Source organism: Acomys minous, assembly GCF_964271855.1.
Source record: "Acomys minous genome assembly, chromosome: 18".
NCBI classification, from domain to species: Eukaryota; Metazoa; Chordata; class Mammalia; order Rodentia; family Muridae; genus Acomys; species Acomys minous.
Window position 1 is genome coordinate 46,214,594 of NC_140501.1, and position 20,437 is coordinate 46,235,030.

Consider the following 20,437-nt stretch of genomic DNA (forward strand, 5'->3'; position numbering starts at 1 on the left):
GAGAGACGGCTCAGTGGTTAAGATCTCTTGCTGTTCTTCCAGCAGAACCAGGCTCAGTTCCCAGCACCGCATGGCGACTCACAGCCATCCCTAACTCCAACTCCAGGTGACCCAATACCTTCTTCTGACCTTCCCAGGCACCGGCACAGATGAGATGTCTGAAGGCAAAACACCCATGCATAACCAGATCTAAATTAAAACGAACAAACAAAACACTTCCCACTCTCTCTATTAGATATAAACTTGTGTCATGAGACTGCTGGGCCACACATACTACTTTAAGTAGGAGTTGGAACTTGGGATAAGGCCATGACTTGAGACAATTCCTGTACCTGGACTATTCAATTAATGCCTTATTCCCTCCAATAACAACAAGTCTTGTTACCATACATCATCAAGCAGTGATGATATGAAGAGGAAGTTAGGAAGCTGGACACATTTTAAAAATTCCCAAATGCTGTGTATGTGGATAAGTCATTCACATAGCTTGTAAGCAGGATAACGGTTCTTCTTTAACCAGCAGAATGCACACTATATCTTTCCCTCCCCTTTCTAATTTACTGTATAAAACTAGCAAACTTGGGGCTGGGGAGACACTTCAGTGGGTTAAACTGCTTAATGAGCAAGCATGAGGACCCAAGCTCAGGCCCCAGCACCCAAATAAAAAGCCATCAGGTACACATCTATCCACAAAGGCAAACCCTTAGAGCTTGCTTACCAGACAACCATGCTGAAACTGTGAGCTCTGTGTTCAGTAGGTGATGCTGTCTCTAAAACATAGTGTGGAGGGCTGACCAAATGCTCAGCAGGTGAAAGCATTTGTCACACCAGGCTAAGGACCTAAGTTCAATACCCAGGGCCCAAAGGAAAACACTGAAATGTTGTTCTCTTGTTTACACACACACACACACACACACACACACACACACACACACACACACACACACACACACACTCTCGCACATGCACACCAGTATTTTCTTACGTGGAGAGCAATAAAAGAAGACACCAGTACCGACCTCCGGCCTCACATGCACCCACACAGGAACATTCCTCCCCCAAACCTAGCAAACGGGATCATTAATCTAGATTTTACTTACTGTTCATAATCAAGGGTAACATCTCTTAGAAAAGCCTTCGCTTGGCACAAGATATGCACAATCTTTGATGCTCTTCACTCTGTCTCTGTTAACATTTTGCCCACCCTGGCAGTGTGGCATCATTTACCATATTATGGCAAAAGAATACAGGGCTTCATGCTATCTGCTGTATCTCAGGCACAAAGCCATCTCTGGGATATGACCACCACCCTCTAACTATGTATTTGAACAGGCTAAAGACGGGTACTCTACTATGAAAAAAAGTCATTTCCTAATGCACAAAGCAGAATGAACAAACCAATCAGGGAGATAATAAATGCTTTTGATGATCAAATAAGAAGTGAACTGAGCTGGGCCTCATTGCACATGCTTTTAGTGACAGCACTGGGAGGCAGAGGAAGGAGGAGCTCTGAGTCACAGGGCAGCCTGGTCTACAGAGTGAGTTCCAGGACAGCCAACTGTACACAGAGAAACCCAGTCTCAAAACAAAGCAAAGCAAAGCAAAACAGAAGAAGTGAACTACAGTCCACAGGATTACTACAGACCATGTGTGTGGACGCCTGGCCACTCCTTATTGCCTCCAGCAGGGCACCTGGCCTGGCCACCATTCTTCTTACCTGGATGATGGGATGTTTAAAGCAGTAGCCAAAGAACAGATCATGTTCTACTCAAAACTGCTCCAAACACTCATTTCAGTCAGAGTAAACGCTACCGCACTGACAATGGTCTACAAGGCCCTACGGCCTAGAGAGTGCCCTCTTAGCGCCTGGGCCATCGCTGCACTCCAGCTGCCGTCCTTTCATCCTGCCATCAGGACTCACCCTAACACACCATCGGAAGTGCCTTCAACCAGCTGTCCTGCCAAGTTTCTCTAAGTCTCACCTTGCTTACTTATGCTGACAAGGCTAGTTAATAATGCAATCTGCCCACCTCTGGCCAGTTTCCCTGCTCTGACCTACTTTTCCCACCAGAGATCATCACCTTCTAAAATAATGCGTAACTGTCTTCTGCGTATCACTTGCTGCTTAGCTTCCCCACTAGAACAAGGCTCCAGGCAGCAGAACCTTAGCTGTATTCATTGATGTTTATAAGCTGCTGCAAGAATTCCAAGACATAGCTTGCTTAACGTTGAAAAAAGGAACACGTTAAAAATAAACTGAATCTTCCTAAATCTAGACTATTTTCCATTGCTCTTGACTCAACTGAAAACACCTGAGGCTCAAAAGTGCCTCATTTAGAAAAGACAGTTTCTTTTCAATATGCCAGACTCTACCACTCACAAGTGTGTAAACTAGTAATATGTAATTAAAGGCAGTTTAAACATTAACTTAAAAACCAACAATAATGTCCTCACCCAGAAATCCACAGCTAGCCTCCGGGACCAGAAGAGGTAGTGTCCAAACTAAAACGCAACTCTAATTCATTCTAACTCTCCCTGGTTTCTGCCAACTATGCATGGTCTCCCATTTTAGAAATATTCATTTTCATACAAAGATGTAAAGAAGGGAGAAGAATTAGAAAATTAAGCATGAGGACAAATGATTAAAATTTAATTTAATCAACTCCATTAATTCATGCAATCGATGCCTTACATATCAGACCACATGCAGATACAAGAGTGACGGGAGAATCTGAACCTTCCCTCTCAGAGATCACAGCACTATTGTCATTTTCAGTATGTTGTAGAAACTAACTTTCTCAATACATGTGATCTCTGTCCCACAGGTTCAAAGTCAGAGCTCCACGGCTGGAGACACGACCAGGTGGGTAAGAGTTACTGCTCTTGCAGACACCCACGTCAGGTGGCAGGCTCACACTGCCTGTGCCTCCAGTTCCCGTGGATCCCACAGCCTCTCCTGGGCTCTGTGGGCACCTGCATACATGTGGTACACGAGTACTCACACAGGCACACACACTACACACAAATCTTTTTAAGTAACAAATCTTTTTAAAAAGTCAGAGCTCTCACCTGCCCTTTATAGAGCTAAGTCTTAAGCCACAGAAGTTGTCAGAAATACAAAATATTTTTTAAAAAATTCTCGTTTTTTTAAAGTTTTTCAATTTTTTTCCAGAAAAAAATTTAAGTAGAAAAAAAAAATAATAATAATTTGGAATTAGGTACAGATTTCCTGACTTCATTAATAAATAAATCAGGACCTGTTGACACTGACACAAATTCAAATCTCATTGCATTCAATTAACTGGCATTTCAGATTAGTACTCTACAAAACTTTTGTTGAATAATTTGAAAAAATGTTTGATTGTGGTAACAACAGAAACTGTAAATAGTCATACTCTCAAGTCAAGAAGACAATAGCATCTCATTCAAATCATTATCTTGTGATATTTTAAAGAAAACTCTCATTTTACAGCTAAGATAAATATAATTTTAAACATTTCTTAAATTTTGTGTGAAAAGCTAATAAAAAGCAAAGTTCACCAAAGCTTTGTTTGTTTGTTTTTTAAGACAGGGTTTCTCTGTGTAGCCCTGGCTGTCCTGGGTTCATTTTATAGACCAGCTGGCCTCAAACTCTGAGAGATCTGCCTGCCTCTGCCTCCCAAGTGCTGAGATTACAGCACAGGCATGTGCCACCATGTCAAGTGAGCCAAAGCATATTTGGAGACACAGTAATCACAGTACATCCAAGATGACTGCCTACTTACCCACACAAAAACAGTGGACCTCAAATACTACTGTACAGAAAACAACACATTGTGATTACATTATTTCATTATGTTTTCATAGCACACTTTGAAAATGTAAATTTGTGCTTATTTCATAAAAATCAAAATTTGTTTAAGATACTCCTACAAGGGCTGGAGAGATGGCTCAGAGGTTAAGAGCACTGGCCACTCTTCCAAAGGTCCTGAGTTCAATTTCCAGCAACCACATGGTAGCTCACAATCATCTATAATGAGATCTGGTGCCCTCTTCTGGTGTACATGCAAGCAAAAACGTTGTGTATCTGTGACAAATAAATAAATCTTTAAAAAAAAAATTTTTTTAAGACACTCCTACAGATTCAAATTAATGACTGTTACTAAGGATTCTCTCAATAAAAGAATGTACTAGCAAATGTGGGCATCTCCTGAACTCGGTTAACACTAACATGTATTGATTAGCTGATTATCAGGCATCCTTCTGGACCTTTGGGATGTATAAGAAAACAAGTAAGACACAGCATGCTTGCAGGGAGCTTAGTCTAGACCTCAGCTTCTGCAGTCTCCTGTGTTTATTTCCCATACCGGGAGCTGGGAAGTTAAGCCCCACGCTCTCTACATCACACATAAACAGCTAACAGTTCCCGTCAGAATTTTTTTCTAAACAAAACAAACAAAATACTCTGCCACAGCCACCACACTTTAAGCTACAAAGTCAAGAGATTCGCTTTCCCCATAAGTCTGATCTAGCTAAAAAAAAAAAAAGAGAGGATTTCAGCATCCTAACACCAATAATAATGATTCCTAAGTAACTAACACTGCAGTTCAATAGCATCTATAATAACTGTAAATTCTCAACAATTATAAAATTCTACCTTCTCAAAAAAAAAAAAAATAGGCAAATGTGGTGGCACATGCATAAACCCAGAATTTTAGGAGGTAAAGACAGGGAAACCTCAGTTCAAAGTCATCCTTCACAACATGAGAACACACCTCCTAAAATAAATGTCAAAAGTTATCAAACCAAAAGTAAAGCTCACATCTTATCCAAGGTTCTGTGTCAAGGTGACCAAATTTTGGTTAGGTTTTTGTTTGTTTGTTTGTTTGTTTTTTAGTTTTTCAAGACAAGGTTTCTGTGTAGCCTTGGCTGTGCTGGACTCTCTTTGTAGACCAGGCTGGCCTTGAACTCGCAGCAATCTACCTGCCTCTGCCTCTCAAGTGCTGGGATTAAAGGCATGCGCCGCCACCGCCGCCGCCGCCGCCGCCACCACCACCACCTGGCCAACTAAGGTTTTTTTAAGTACCTAATTTTTTGGCAATTGCATAAGCTTCATCTGATGACTTTGCCACGAATCCTTTGGGAACAGAGACGCCAGCTTCCTGCAGTAATTCCATACTCAAGTATTCATGCAGGGAGAGGTTCCTTTGCTGCTGCTGCTGTGCTTGAAGGACATGCTTGTTAAATAATCCAGAATTTCCCAGAACCTAAAAAAAATTAGACACTCATTTTAAGTATGACAGTATTTTACCACTATTTTGTTTTTTAAATAAAAAGAGGAGGAAGAAGCGGAGAGGGAGGAGGGAGGGAGGGAGGGAGGAAAGGAGGGAGGGAGGAAGGGAAAGAAGGAAGCAAGGAATAAATGAATGAAGGACCTCTTCATATTTGGTTCTAGAGTGTTCAGTTCTTCATAACTACAACAAAATTACTACATTAAGTCATCCAAACCAACAAAGTACCTCATTATAATATAAAACTAAAAGCTGGTCTACCAGTTAAACATCAAATGTTACCCTTGTAACTTAACTATTTCCTCATCCCTAGTCCCTATCTTACATGTGTTTTATTACCATATCCCCCAGCCTACGGAAATGTTACCTGAATGATAAATTAGGAGGCTCTGCGGCCAGTCTCATCTCCACCAAACTGAAACTGTTTCCCAATGTTTTCTCTATCTTCCTCTGGGATCTGTGTCACCTGGCATTGGGTGTGCGACAGCTGAATGACTGATTCCCACACTCCTTCCAAGAGAACACAGCAACTACAAACTCCCCTTTCAAACCATGCTGACTAGTCATTCTATTAGACATTTAAAGCACGTGCCAACTAGAAATAGAATGGTGAAATTATCCTCTAAGGCTTAATTCTAGTGTGCATTTGCACACAAGGAAAGACAGGAAACAAACATGCCAGATGGCAACAGAATGAGAAAGAGTGCTCATACAGAGAGAAAACTACAACAGCCCTGATTCCAATTTAATCAGAATCATAACAAAAAAACCAAAGGGGTGGCTTAGGGATAAGGGGCTTGCAGGGCAAGTCTGGCCACCTAAGTGTAATCTTCAGACTCCTTGGAAAGGTGAAAGCTGTCCTTTGCCTCCAAACATGCACAGCAGAGAACAGTAACAAACACCCTAATACACAGATATCACACACACACACACACACACACACACACACACACACACACACATTTTTTTCCTTATTCAGCAGACTGTCACAAAGAAATCTCTCACTTTTATTTTACTCCTGAAAGAGAAGTAAGCTAGCTTTTCAGCTTCCTGTACCGAGGGCACAACTCAGGAAGCACGAACATCAGCTAGATCTCTAGCATCTGCCAGCCAGAGTCTAAGCTGAACCTAGTAAGATGTTGAAATACTGCCTTCTTTTTTAAAACTGCTTTCAACCTTACAATATACAGAACACATTAGCCACAAAAACCTTTCAAGGCTGCACTGAAACCAGCTATACACATCCACTGCAGACACATGAATCAAACACACCAAAACATAATTCACATACAAAATACAGTATCAAAGCTCAAAAGATGGCTAAGTGGTTAAGAGCATTGGTTGTTCTTCCAGGGGACCACGGTATGTAGTGGATGTAAACATGTTTTTTATTTGATCTCAAGTGTGGGATGTGAAACAGACTTGCGTAAGGGTGTGTGGGGTTTTTCCCACTAAAAACAGACTTGTAAGAAAACAGGTGATGTTTGTCCACTGGAAAAGAAAGCACCTCTTGTGGGGGCATGGTCTTTTGCCAACTGATAAACATCCTAATACAGACTCTGAGAGGATATATATGAGCCCAAAACAAGAGGCAGGGCCTTTTGGTCTTGGCTGTTCATCACTCCACTTCAAGATGCTCCTAGAGAGAGCTGCTCCAGTGAACGCTTCTCTTCGAGGTTCCATCTGTGGTTGCAGTTACCTTCACTAAATTGCTGGTTTGCTGTTAACAGATCTGTTGGAATCCTGCTGACGCCAATGGAATCACTCCAAGGAATTGCATCTAAAAAGGTCTACTTCTCCTGTTCCCATTAACTTCTTTGCTCTCCTATCTAGGGTAGGTGGGCTGAAAGGGAGGTATAAGCACTAAAGAATCCCAAATGAAGTAGGTTTGAAAAAGTTAAAAGCCTCCAAGAGTTCAATTCCCAGCACCCACACAGCAGCTCACAACTATCTGTAACTCAAGTTCCAGGGACACCCTCACACAGACACATGCAGGCAAAGCACCAATGCACACGAAATAAAAATAAATAAATGATTTTTAAAACACAGTATCTCAGAGTTGATTTTTTTTTTCCTTCCTCCCCACCCCCAAGACAGAGTTTTCTCTGTGTAAACAGCTCTGGCTGTCCTCTTTGTAGACAAGGCTGGCCTCGAACTCACAGCAATCCATCTGCCTTGGCCTGCCTAGTGCTGGAATTAAAGATGAGCTCCACCACACCCAGCTCTTAGAGTTAAATGTAAAGAGCCTTATAGTCTGTTCCTTGAAATGAATTTTTATTTATTATGTATACAGTGCTCTGCCTGCATGTACACCCGCAGGCCAGAAGAGGGCATCAGATCACATCATAGATGGTTATGAGACACCATGTGGTTGCTAGGAATTGAACTCAGGACCTCTGGAGGAGCAGTCAGTCAGTGCCCTTAACCTCTGAGCCATCTCTATATCCCTTGAAATGAGTTCTTGATCTACTGCATCAAAATTAAAGCTGTCTTCAGATGCAGGTTCCTGGACTCCATTCAAACCAGAATCTCTCAACTGGACTCAAAAGAAATCAGAACTGGTCACCAATCATTTTGCTGATTCTTTTTTTTTTTTTTAAGATTTATTTATTTATTTATTGTGTATACAATGCTCTGCCTGCATGTACACTTGCAGGCCAGAAGAGTATCAGATCACATTATAGATGGTTGTGAGCCACCATGTGGTTGCTGGGAATTGAACTCATGACCTCTGGAAGAGCAGTCAGTGCTCTTAACCACTGAGCCATCTCTCCAGCCCATTTCGCTGATTCTTAAGGAGCCTAGTTTGAGAATCTCTAACCAACAAGTCAACCACAAATAATAGCAGTTTACTGCTAATTCATCTCGCTAAAAGCCTGGCTAAGGCGGACAACATGGTTCAGAGGGTAAAAGTGGCTTCCATGCAAGCCTAGTAACCGGAGTTCAAACCCCAAAACCATTAAGTGTGGAAAGAGAAAAACAACTCTACAAAGTTGTCCACTGAACTCCATGCGCACACAGAGTTCACATACACACACACAGACACACACACACACGAGGGGGGGGAAGGAGGAGCAGGAAGAACGTGAACAAGAAAAAACAATAATGAAGCTAAAGCGTGGCTCACATTTCCTTTGGCTAACTCAATACCTTGATTCAATGTCACCCCAATATTAAGGGCCAGCAACTTCCCGCTGTTCTAGTAGTCTATATCCTGACATGTTCCTAGGTATTAGCAACAAAATGAGTCTACACCTATCCAAGCACACACTGTAACAGTCACAGACGGCTGACTCTAAGACAGAAATGTAAATGGCCCAATTGATCACCAACAAGATAAATTATAGATATTTATAGAATAGGATACTTCAGAGGGAAAAAAAAGTTGTTCACACATGAATTAAAGTCACAAATGTAATGCTGAAGCAAAGACGCCAAACATCAGAATAAAAGCTTCTAAGACATTTTCTATGCATGTGGGTCATGGCACACATAAGGAGGTCAAAGGACAACCTGCGTGAGTCAGTTCTCTCCTTTACCATGTGAGTCCCAGGGACCCAACTCAGGTCTTCAAGCTTGCTGGCACATGCCTTTACCCACTGAGCCTTGCCTCTGGCCCCCATGGTCTCTTTTTATAGAGTTCAAACTGGTCAAAATTGGCCTGTGATGGCAAAAGTCTGTAGGCTTAGATTTTTCACAAACCTACTTTATTTAGCGTTCTTACACACCCTTATCTCCCTTCCAACCCCCCAACCCTAGGTAGGAGAGAAAGAAGTTAGATGGAGGAAAACGGGATATGGACGTCTTTAGCCTTCCGGCTGCGTAGTGTCATCGGGTACTATGGGGTAATGCCAATCTCAGCTGTCAACAGCAAAAGCAGCAGGCAGCCCCCCATCAGTCTCCTCCAAAACGACCCTTCTCCCTCTGTGTTCTCTTTTTTTATACCCTTCAGAGTCCTCAGACTTCAACTAACTCCAGCTAGCAAAGACAACATCCTGCACAAGACAATTATCAGCTGTGGGCAAACTAAAAACCCAAACTAAAATTCCATACTTGGGATTAAAACAAAAACATATTTACATAACTGAGTTTACAAAGAAACCAAAACTTCCATTACAGAAGTCAGACTCAGTGATAACTTTTCAAGGGAGCATTAATAAAAAGGGGAGGGGGCATGGTGCTCTCTGTGTGCTGACAACTCTGTACACCTTACATTACCTGAGTATTGACTTAAAAACTATACAAGCATAAAAATCAATCTAGCCCTTAATTAATGTATTTTCTTGTATATAAACTATACCTCAAAATAATAATAAAGGTGGAGGAAGTACCTAGATAAGCCTAGAAAAGGTTGTCACACTAATTTTTTTTTTTAATGTGTCTATAGAGGATGGTGTACTGCCAATGCTAAAACCGTTAATGCTGGAGCTAGAGAGATGGCTCGGCTCATCAGTTAACAGCACACACTGTTGTATAGTGACAACTCTATAATTTTGGTTTCTTTAAAAAACACAGAAATTTTATAAGAATATGTTTTTGCTTTAATCCCAGGTGTGGGATGTGGGACTGCTATGCAGCAGCTGACTGTGACTGGCCTCATGCTCTAGCAGACGCGTGGTTTTGCCAGCTGCAGAGAGTTTCTGCAATTGTGTGATGTTTGGAATTCTGAGCATTTTTAGATGATATATAAATGCTAGGGCCCCCAACAGGTGAGTTTGGTGATTGTTGGTTGTTCAGGGAGGTTGGTTGAGGTTTGTTTGTAGTTGTGCTCAGAGAAGAAACAAGAAATTAGATTCAAGCATCTCTCTCTCTCTCTGTTCTTCTTTCTCTCCTATCTAGTGATAGGCAGTCAAAGTGGGGGCAGGATAAAAGGTGGGAAAAAGAACCAACAAAGTAGTGAAGACAAGCTACACTGTTGCTCGAGAGGACCCAGGTTCTGTTCCCAGCACCCACACTGAACAGTTCACAACTACATGTAACTCCAGTTTTGACGGACCTGATGCTCTCTTTCAGACTCTATAGTTACCTGCACACATGTATGTCACATAAATATACATGTTAATTAAAAACAAAATAATTCTTAAAAAAAATAAACGGTAACCATGCCACTAGACAGCACTTCCTTAGCTGCATGCATTAGAAAGAAATACCATAGGGATGGATTCCCCACTCCTAAAGCATAAAATCTAAAGTATACAGTAAGGACATCAGACATCTGAACTACACATTAGATACTGACTTTAAATCAATGATGAAGTTCCTACATATGACTATACTATCGTTATCTGGGGAAGAGTCCTACTCCTTGGGAGTTGGGGTATTTTGTCTTTATTTGAGATGTCCCAGGCTGGTCTAAAACCCCATGAACCAAGAGATCCCGTCATCTCAGCTCCAAAGTAGCTGGTACACATTATGGGTTGCAATTGTTTTATTTTAAAGATACATGTGTAAGTACCCAGAAGAAAAGTGCCAAGATGCCTTCAACTTATTCTCAGGTGCTCCAGTAAAAAGAAATATGTGTATAAATATGTGTAAATATGTGTAAGCCGGGCATTGTGGCACACGCCTTTAATCCCAGCACTCAGGAAGCAGAGGTGGATTGCTGTAAAACCAAGCCAGCCTGGCCTACAAAGTGCGTCTAGGACAGCTAAAGCTTATTACACAGAGAAACCATGTCTCAAAAAACAAAAATAAATAAATGTGTATTATATAAAAATATAATTTTTGAGACAATTACAATATTTATCCCTTGCCCTGCCTCCCTCCAAACCCTCCATATACCCTCCTTCAAATTCATAACCTTTTTTCACTAGTTGTTATTGCATGCATATATGTATCCACATATACATATATATATTCCTAAATATAACCTATTCAGTCCATCTAAAGCTACCTGTATGTATGTTTTCAGGGATGAGCACTCAGTACCAAACAACTAGTAATTTGCTTGTCCCTGGGGAAGGCCACTGCTCCCATTTCCAGCTTTTCGTAGTTCTCGAGGCTTTGTGGACTTCTTCGTCCAGTCTGGCATGTTCATTGGTGTCATCCATGTTGAGCTCACACTTGAGCCGTCAGTCATGTTGCTAAGACCTGATATGTGTAGCTTCTAATATTACTATACGACACAGTCTCACAACAAACTCCCTGCCTCTTGCAATCTTTACGGTCCCTCTTCATCAATGCTCCCTGAGCCATAAGTGTGAGAGTGTTCTGTAGGTGTGTCCATCAGGCCTGGGCTCCACAGCTCTGCAGTTTGACTGTGGTTTTCTGTACAAGTCTCCATCTGTGGCAAAGAGAAGGGTCCTAGATAAGGGATGGGGACTTATCTGCAGCTAGAAGGACAAATGTTATGGACTGTTGTTAGGAATTATGCTGGTTTAATAAATTAGTGGTTGTAAATTCTCCACTAGCCATGGCTTCACCAACACTAAGTTGTTAGCTAGGTTTCCAATATCAGCCGTGGTCGCCCTCTTATCGAGCAGGTCTTGGATCTAATGAGAGTTGCTGACGACCATCAAGGCATGAGGGCACCACTGTATCTATAAGGTTACAGTGGCACACTGGTCATTGATATGGTTCATAGTGTCACAACTGGTTAGGGCTGTTGACTGTCTCCCTCCTTTGGGAACACTGCATGGTGCCTCCTGGCAGCAAGGAAACCAGTCTTCAGGGAGGGGGCACTTGGATCAGTTCCAGCTCAGCGATCTCTGGACCCTGTCTCTGAAGTACATGGTGTCTTCAGCAACAGAGACTTTTGTACCTTTCACGTCTGAGGGGTGACCAAGGGCAAGAGCAAGGGGCTGTGTGTTGGGGAAGTTTCTTGGCCAACAACTCAGAGGGCTTCTCATGTCTAGTATAGGAGTTTTTGGTCATTGGCTCTTTAAAGATAAAACGTATGTAGACGGTAGTGGTGGCACATGCCTTTATTTCCAGCACTCTATTAAGAGGCAGAGGCAGAGGCAGCTAGATCTCTCTGAGTTCAAGGTTTGCCTGGTCTACAGACTGAGTTCCAGGACAGGCTACACAGAGAAACTCTGTCTGGAAAAATTGGGGAAAAAAAAAAAACACATGTGGTAACATGTTAAATTAGGTAAAAGCATTATAATACTACTGTTGGAACATTTTCATTAGTTTGAGTTTAGGTGTTTGTTTGGGTTTTTGGGTTTGGTTTGGTTTTTTTTGTTTTGTTTTGTTTTAGTCTCTTTGGTTTCTCAAGATAGGGTTGCTCTGTGTAGCCTTGATAGCCTCAACCTCATTCTATAGACCAGGCTGGTCTTGAACTCAGAGATCCATGCCAAGCTCTTGAAATGGTTTTAATGTCTGAAGTATTTAAATAAACTGTTTCCTTGCAGCACTAGCTGTTGTCACTTCAAGTTTCATTAGTTTTGAATTCTGTTAGTAATACAAATTCCTGAATAATCCTGAGGCCTGGGCAGCATCAGAAGTTACAATTAGACAGGAGGAGAAGTTTTGATGTTCTACTGCACTGGCTGTAACAATAATATATTGTCTAATTTAAAGCAACTGAAAGCAACAGTTACATGTTTTTCATCATTAAGAAATGACAAACTGTTTGAGGTTAACAAAATGCTAATTACCCCGCTTTGAACATTATAAGCACACATGAATTGAAGCATTAAGCATCAACTAAAAAGGAGGGGGGGGTGGCACAAGGAAATTTAAAGAAAAAGAATATTCCTGCCAAAAAAGTGACCAATTCCTGAACAAAACCCAAATTATTTTCTAAAAGGATACAGAAAAACTGAAAGGCCAGTCAAACAGTTGTGTTTTCTTTCCAAGACAGGGTTTCTCTGTATAGTCCAGGCTGTCCTGGAACTCACTCACTCTCTAAGACCAGGCTGACTTTGAACTCAGAAATTCGAGTTCTGGGATTGAAGGCCTGAGACACCACCACCCTGCTCCAAGGAATATTTTTTTATGTGAACTGACTTGCTAAATTTAATGTGTGACCTTGAACACGTTGCCTCCTAAGACACTGTGCCTTCACGTACAAGAGCAAGGGGTCAGGCTAGTAACAAACTGAAGATATATTCTTAATACTGGAGTGCAAGGAAAGAGCTATCATAAAGATAACGTATTACACATCCTGTAGAGAGATGCAAAGGCATTTTTAAAGGAATTTCTAAACGGATTAAAAACTACTAGAACGAAAACTTATTTGTTCACTACATCCTTGGTCTCTAAAAACTTAGCAGGGTCATTTAAGGAAAAGGGGAGGGGCTAAATCTATTCAACTATGGGGTGTCTGAAGAGTTACTTCAGAACATTCTGGAACTATCGTAGAAAGCTGATCTTGCTCTTGCAGTTTTAGGGTACTAACATTGAGGGCCAGTTCTCACGGGGCTTGTTGTTTGATTGGTTTGCTTTCTTTCTATTGAGACAGCGTCTCCTGTAGCCTTGGCTGGTCTTGAACTCTCGTCTTGAATGTCTGAGCCTCTTGCCTCCAAGATTGAGTGTTAGGATTACAGGGCCGCTGGAGATGGAACCCCGGGACCTCTTACACACTAGGTGGCCACTCTACAAAATGAACTGCATCCCCGGTCCCCAGTAGGTTATGTTCTTGACGCCGTAAAGCAGACACAGCACGCAGCTTCAGACTGGACGGTTGTGGAATTAAACCTCAGCCTTTCATCTCAGCTGCTATAGGCCAAGGTACTTCTTCACCAAGTCGTCAGCGATGACTGGGTCTTAAATGACAGCCCCAGTGCTCTTGACAAGCCTTAACGACCTTAGGACAACATCGGGCACACTCTAAATACCGAGACACAAAACCAACGAAAACAAGTCGGTACTGGAGCGTGTCCAGAAACGAAGTCGTCGGTTAAGACTCTTCCCTTGACTCTCCCATCTAGTCAGCTGGAAAACCGAAAACTCGTTAGCAGCACTCACACTCCCAGGGGCTGGACCGATCATCAAAACACAACTATTTGGGGGAAGGCAGGCAGGCCGACCCCGCTGCCGTTCCGAAGTCCTTCCCACCCACGACAGTTCCCGGGACGGGGAAGTACACTTGAAGGGCATCCCCCTAACCCAAAAGGGGACCGGAAGCGCCGGCCCACCGGCTGGGACCGACCCAGGCTCCTCCCGGCGCCGCCGCACTCCGGCAGGCGAGCCCCGCAGCCGGCCCGCGCCCCCGCGCCTCGCCCGCCGATCCCCCGGGGCTGGAGCGAACCGGGGCACACTTACCTGGGCGGCGGCCCGTAGTGTAGTCTGCGGCCGGTGGCTCCTCAGGGCGGCCGCGGCCAACTGCCGGCCGTAGAACATGGACGCCGCCATTCCTGAGTCCGACCCGTCCCCTCGGCACCGCGCAGGCGCAGAGACGCAGCCGCCTCCGCCAGGGACGCGGACCCCGGCGGGCGACCTGAACAATCCCCGGGGCGGGGCCTCGGGTTAACCCTGTCGCTGCGGGACTGGACTGGTTTGGCAGTCACAAGGGGAACTTTGGCCCTCGGGACTTTCACCTCAGTCTGGAAGTGCTTGAGCTGTGGCCACTGGGCCACCAGGACACTTTCTAGAGAACTGAAGCGCCACCACTTCTGTCTTCTTATCTTCTCTGAGCCCTTAGTGGCCTCACTTGTAAAGTGGGGTTAATTCGCGGGAGAATATGTGCTTTGAGCCTTTAGGATACAATAACTGAAATTAAATAAAATAGACAGCACACCTAATACTAGAAAGATTGTCATTGACTAGTTACTGAAGCCTACTGCATTCTGGAAACACTGGCAAAGTGTCTTTAAAGACATCTGGAGAGATGAGTCAGTGGGTAAGAGCTGGTACTGCTGTTGGAAAGGACCTAAGCTCGGTTCCCAGCACCATGTCAGGCAGCTCGCCTCGGCTACGGGATCTAAAAGCCTCTTCTGGCCCCCTAGACACCTGCACCCCGATGTGCACTTATACAGCAGCACATACATATAATTAAAAGAAAATACTATCACTTTTGAACTGAAAAAAGTATTAAGTGAGATAACCCAGGACCCAGAAAGACATATTCCATGGTCTCTCTCATCTTAAATGTGATATTTTTGATTTTTTTATATGTGTGTATTTATGCGTGAGCAATGGTTAGAGGCCAGGAAACTATACAGGAGCCCGTAGAGGACAAAATAATATGCTTGGGTGTGGGAGTGGTAACTCTGAGGAGGGGCAGGGATGCAAGAGAGAGGAGGAGGGGATCAACTAAAACTGCAGAATAAAAATGCCCCAAGGAAACTGGTTAGTTGTATGCTAATTTTTAAAAACATACACACCCCAAGATATGCTGGGTGGTATATGCCTGCAACCCCAGCCCACTGGAAGCTGTGGCAGAAAGTTAAAGGACTCCAGACTACTCTACAGCTCACAGTGAGACCGTGCCTTGGAAGAAGAAGAAGAAGAAGAAGAAGAAGAAGAAGAAGAAGAAGAAGAAGAAGAAGAAGAAGAAGAAGAAGAAGAAGAAGAAGAAGAAGAAGAAGGTGGGCAAATACCCCACCATAAATGGGACCCCTCAGCATCCTGCCATGGAGGGGATAATGGTCTCATGAGGCCTCACCCCTCATTGAGGATTAATTGAACGTTAATGATTGATTGGGGGGGGGCGGCGCGACAGTTTCTTGAGTGGAGTAGCCTATACTCCTGTAAGCAAGCCTAGTGAAACTCATTCGGTCATCGAAGAAAAGGCGTGAAAGCAAAGTGAGATTATTTGGGAAGAGGAAGGGTAGCTGCAGAATTTCAAGGGCAACAAAAGAAGAAACCAGGTGGCTATGATCAAAACGCATTATATACTGAGGCTAGAGAGATGGCTCCGCAGTTAAGACACTTGTTGCTCTTTTAGAGCATCCCAATGTGGTTCCCAACACCCACGTGGCAGCTCACATCATCTGTAACTTGGAGAGGAATTTTAATTCAGAACATAGCTGCTCTGGCAAGAGATCACATCCAAAAAGCTTGTAGCTGGAACAACAGACACACCTGTAACCCCAGGAGACAGACAAGCAGATCTCTGAGTTCAAGGCCAGGCTGGTATAGAGCAAGTTTCAGGTAAAGAAAAGCTTAGGTCCAGGCATGGCAGTACATGCCTTTCATCCCAGCACTCAGGAGGCAGAGGCAGGCAGGTCTCTGAGTTCTAGTCAGTACTGTTCAGTCAGTTCATTGAGTCAGTGAGGTGAGAGGCAGTGCAGTGGAGTTGAGTTCATGGCAGTTCAGCTCACAGAATTCAGAGGCAGTTTTTACCAGGAAAGTTTTACAGAGACAGGTTGAAGAGAGAACAAGTGAAGACACAGATAAAGACAGGATGAGAAGGAGCCAGAAGATTAGAACAGATGGCTAGAGTCAGTTTGAGGTCAAATAGAGCAATTCGGTGAGAAACTAAGAGAAGCCAGATTGACTCAGTCAGCTTAGAGAGGAGTTTGAGCCAGAAAAGCTGAGTTGAACCAGCCAACCAGAGTCCAGAAAGAACTAGAGAGGGTAAGTTTATTCAGCAATAAGTTTCAGAGACCATAAACATTCTAGGCCTACTTTAGATTGTATGGAGGCTAGAAGCTTCCAGGATTAGGCTTCAGTTAGCAGACAGAGGCAGTAAGCCTCCAAGACAGCATTTAAAACAGGCGAATAAAATAACTTCCAAACTCCCAGCACTTGGAAGGCAGAGGCAGGGGAATCGCTGTAAGTTAGAGGCCAGCCTGGCCTACAAAGTGAGTCCAGGACAGCCAAAGCTACACTGAGAAAACCTGTCTCAAAAACCAAAAAATAATAAAATAAAATAACTGCCAAACTGATGCATCAGCCAAGGACAATGCATGCAGAGAACCTAGACCCCCTGCTCAGATGTAGCCAATGAACAGCTCACCCTCTATGTCTTGGGGTGGGGGGGGGCAGGGGGGGGGCAGAGGGAGAGGTGGTTAGGATTTGATCACTATCCCTTGGTGGGGCGGGCCTTGAGGGCACACACAGGAAGGGGGCAGGGAATGCAGGCTATCCTGATGAGACATGATAGGCTGTGGTTAGCTCCCCTCCATGCCCCTCCTGTCAGAGGTCTAAGGGTGGGGAATAGGGCAGAAGAGGGAGACAGAGTGGGAACAAATACATTGGGATGTAATGTGAATAAATTTTAATTTTTTTAAAAAGAATTTTAAAATGTTTTTAAAGTTACTTTAACCATGACAAAAATTCCAGAGGATCTGATGCCTTCTTCTGGCCTTCAAGAGATGCAACCAGTACATACATGCAGGCAAAACTCCCACACACATAAAATGAAATTTTAAATATTAAATACATGTATGGAATGCTGTGATGGGACTCACTATTGTGTACAGTTAATATTTACTAATTAAAATATGTTTAAATGAAAAAACAAAGCAGGAACACCATCCCAGGCCCCACCCAGGGGAAATTAGGGCATTTTTTATTAGAGTCTCTGATGCTGTAATACAATAGCCACACAAACCACTCAGACTCCAATCTTAATCAGCCATGGATGGCTTATTGAGAGATCTTGGACCCCCAAAACAAGGCTGATTGCAATCAAGGTCACAGAAAGGACTTGGCCTGTTTCCCAGAGTCAATTTATAAAGGCAAAAACCAAAATTAGCTCACACGGGGAGGAGCATGGTGGAACAGGGTGGTCACTCAACTTATTTCGCAAACTAGCAGTTCTAATTGACCTTTAGTTTGATTAGCCCTAAGTGAGATAAGTAAGGCAGTACTTAGTGTGTATCCAAAGTGTAACCAAGTGTGTAGATAACAATAGTGCAGCCAGAGGGTAGCCACGTGTGTAAATAACAAAATATGAATTATGACAGAGTCATTTAGTGTAGGGTAACTTGACCCCCTGGCAGGGAATGTTAAAGTCAGCTATGAAAAACTGCTTCTTGGAAGCAGAGTTGAAAAGTTTAAAAACTCTGAACTTAATTTCCCCTTATAAACAAAATGGAAGCTGAATACGAAAATGGCTGCAGCTATGTCACAGAGCAGACACATCCATCACCTTAATTTCACTTCCAGGCCCTGTGATAAAGCGCCCTGACAAAAGCAACTTACGGCAGAAGAGGGTCATTTGGCTCACAGTTCAAGGTTACAGTCCGTCATTTGTGGGAGATCAAGGTGACAGGAACGAGAAACAAACTAGACACATGCACAGCCAGGAGCAGAAAACAGCAGGTTACTGCCTGCACACGCAGATCCCTCACCAAGGGAACACTGCTACCCACAGCACGTGAGTGCATCTTCCCACTAGGAGTCCTTCGTGTAGACATGCCCACAGGCCAGCCTGGTCCAGACAATCCCTCCTTGAGACTCCAGATTTATAATTTAAACCGGCCATCACAAACACAAAATCCCCTGCTAGACAGATGCCTGGGCTCCTGCTCCCACTCCCAGGATCACTGAGTTTTAAAATACGTGGAAGAAATACTGGGAGTATAGCTCAGTTGACAGAGTGCTTAACTGGCATACGTGAAGCATGATTTCGCTCCCCAGCAGCACAAAAATTGGGCACAGTGTCACATATCTGCAATGTCAGCATTTCAAGTGTTGGAGGCAGGATCAGAAGTCCAAAGGTAATCTTTGGCCACATACTAGTGCCAGGCTGTGGTAATAACACTTTTCTGAAGGCTTGGGGTGGTGGGGGAGGGGGGGAGGGGGGCCTCTTGCCTGCAAACAGACTGATCTTTTCCCAGACTTTGCAGCTGAGCTAATAATATTCCTAGAGCATTTAAGACTATGTAGTCAACCTGATGTCCTACTGTGTGCTCAGCCTGTCTCATTTAACTTGTCTTTAGGAGCACAATGTACCAACCTTGTTATGTCTTGGATGTCCAGGAATAATCAACTTTTACAACCAAAGTTAAATGTTTAATATATATATATTAATTAATATATTAATATTATATACTCTTCCATGCCCTGGCCCAGAATAATGTATGTGTATATGTCTGGGCTGTGGTTACCATTGGATGAAAGTAGCCAAATGGTTGAAAGCAACCTTCAAACAAATACCCTATAAATGTTGGAAGCAACAGTGGGTATAAGTTGATGACATCTGTTTGCACGTTTTTGTTGGTTGGTTTGGTTTGGGGTTTTTTTGGAGGGAGGGTTGTTTTTTTGTTTGTTTGTTTGTTGTTTTTCTTTGAGACAGAGTTTCTGTGTGTAGCCCAGGCTGTCCTAGAACTAGCTCTGTAGGTCAGGCTGGTCTGGAACTCATAGCGATTCTGCCTGCCTAGGCTAGGATTAAAGGCCACCATGCCCAATTTTCATTCATTCCATCGAATTAGTCAATTGACCATCTTAATCTCTAGAGGAACTCATGTTAGCAGAGGATGGGCTTTAAGTTGCACTTAAATGCATGGGCTTTGAACTCGAGAGGAGGTGAATTTTGGCTTTCAAAAACCAAAGCTCAGAAGAACTCATGCAAAGGTCACACACCAGAAAAAATAACTGAAAGTTCTGTAGAGACAAACAGACCAAAAATTAAAAAAAAACAAAAACAAAAAAAAAAACCCAGAATTCCTCCACTTTCTTTCAACCAGACATTGACTACTTGGAGCCTGACCCAGTGACCTGTGTTGCCTTACAGCAACAAATACAGCCTTTTCCCAAAGAGCCACACGTTATGAAATTTATAAGAGCTGGTCATGGCAGTACATACCTTTAGTCCTGAGGCAGAGACAGGAGGACTTCTGTGAGTCCCAGACTAGCCTGGTCCAAATTTAGAGAGTCCCAGGACAGCCAAGGCTACATAGAGAAACTTTGTGTCAAAAAATAAAATAAAACAAAATGTATAAGATAGTGAGCTGCCCACTTAAAACCATGTCACTTCTCTTCTCTTGACCATTGTAAAAGGACATCATAGCCCCTAGAGAGGAGGTTGATTTTCCCTCATTACACTTCTCCATAGTGTTCTTGTGTTCCTCCTTCTCCTCCACTCCTCCCAGCTACTCTACGTGTGTGTGTGTGTGTGTGTGTGTGTGTGTGTGTGTGTGTGTGTGTGTGTGTGTGTGAAGTCCACATGCTGGTATCAGGTGTTTTAGCCACACTCTACCCTTTCGTTGTTGGTTTTGAGACAGAGCCAGAGCCTCTCACTGAACTGGGAGCTGGCAGATCTGGTTGGCCTGGCTAACCAACAAGCCCCAGGGATTCTAGGTGTGTGAGACTGGGTGCTAGGGAAATCTGAA

At 43.3% G+C, this 20,437-nt stretch overlaps 1 protein-coding gene across 2 annotated transcripts in view; it reads right to left on the minus strand.

Annotated features, from left to right (window-relative positions):
- SUCLA2 (succinate-CoA ligase ADP-forming subunit beta) overlaps positions 1-14,634 on the minus strand; it is a 39,790-nt gene extending 25,156 nt beyond the window's left edge. The window contains exons 1-2 of one of the 2 annotated variants that reach the window (XM_084767556.1): positions 14,478-14,634; positions 5,066-5,246 (exon numbers count right to left, since the gene is read on the minus strand). In XM_084767556.1, coding sequence (XP_084623682.1) covers positions 5,066-5,246; positions 14,478-14,567 — 271 coding nt within the window. In that variant the 5' untranslated portion in view covers positions 14,568-14,634. The other variant, XM_084767555.1, reaches the window with a different exon arrangement.
- Positions 14,635-20,437: the final 5,803 nt, after the last annotated feature.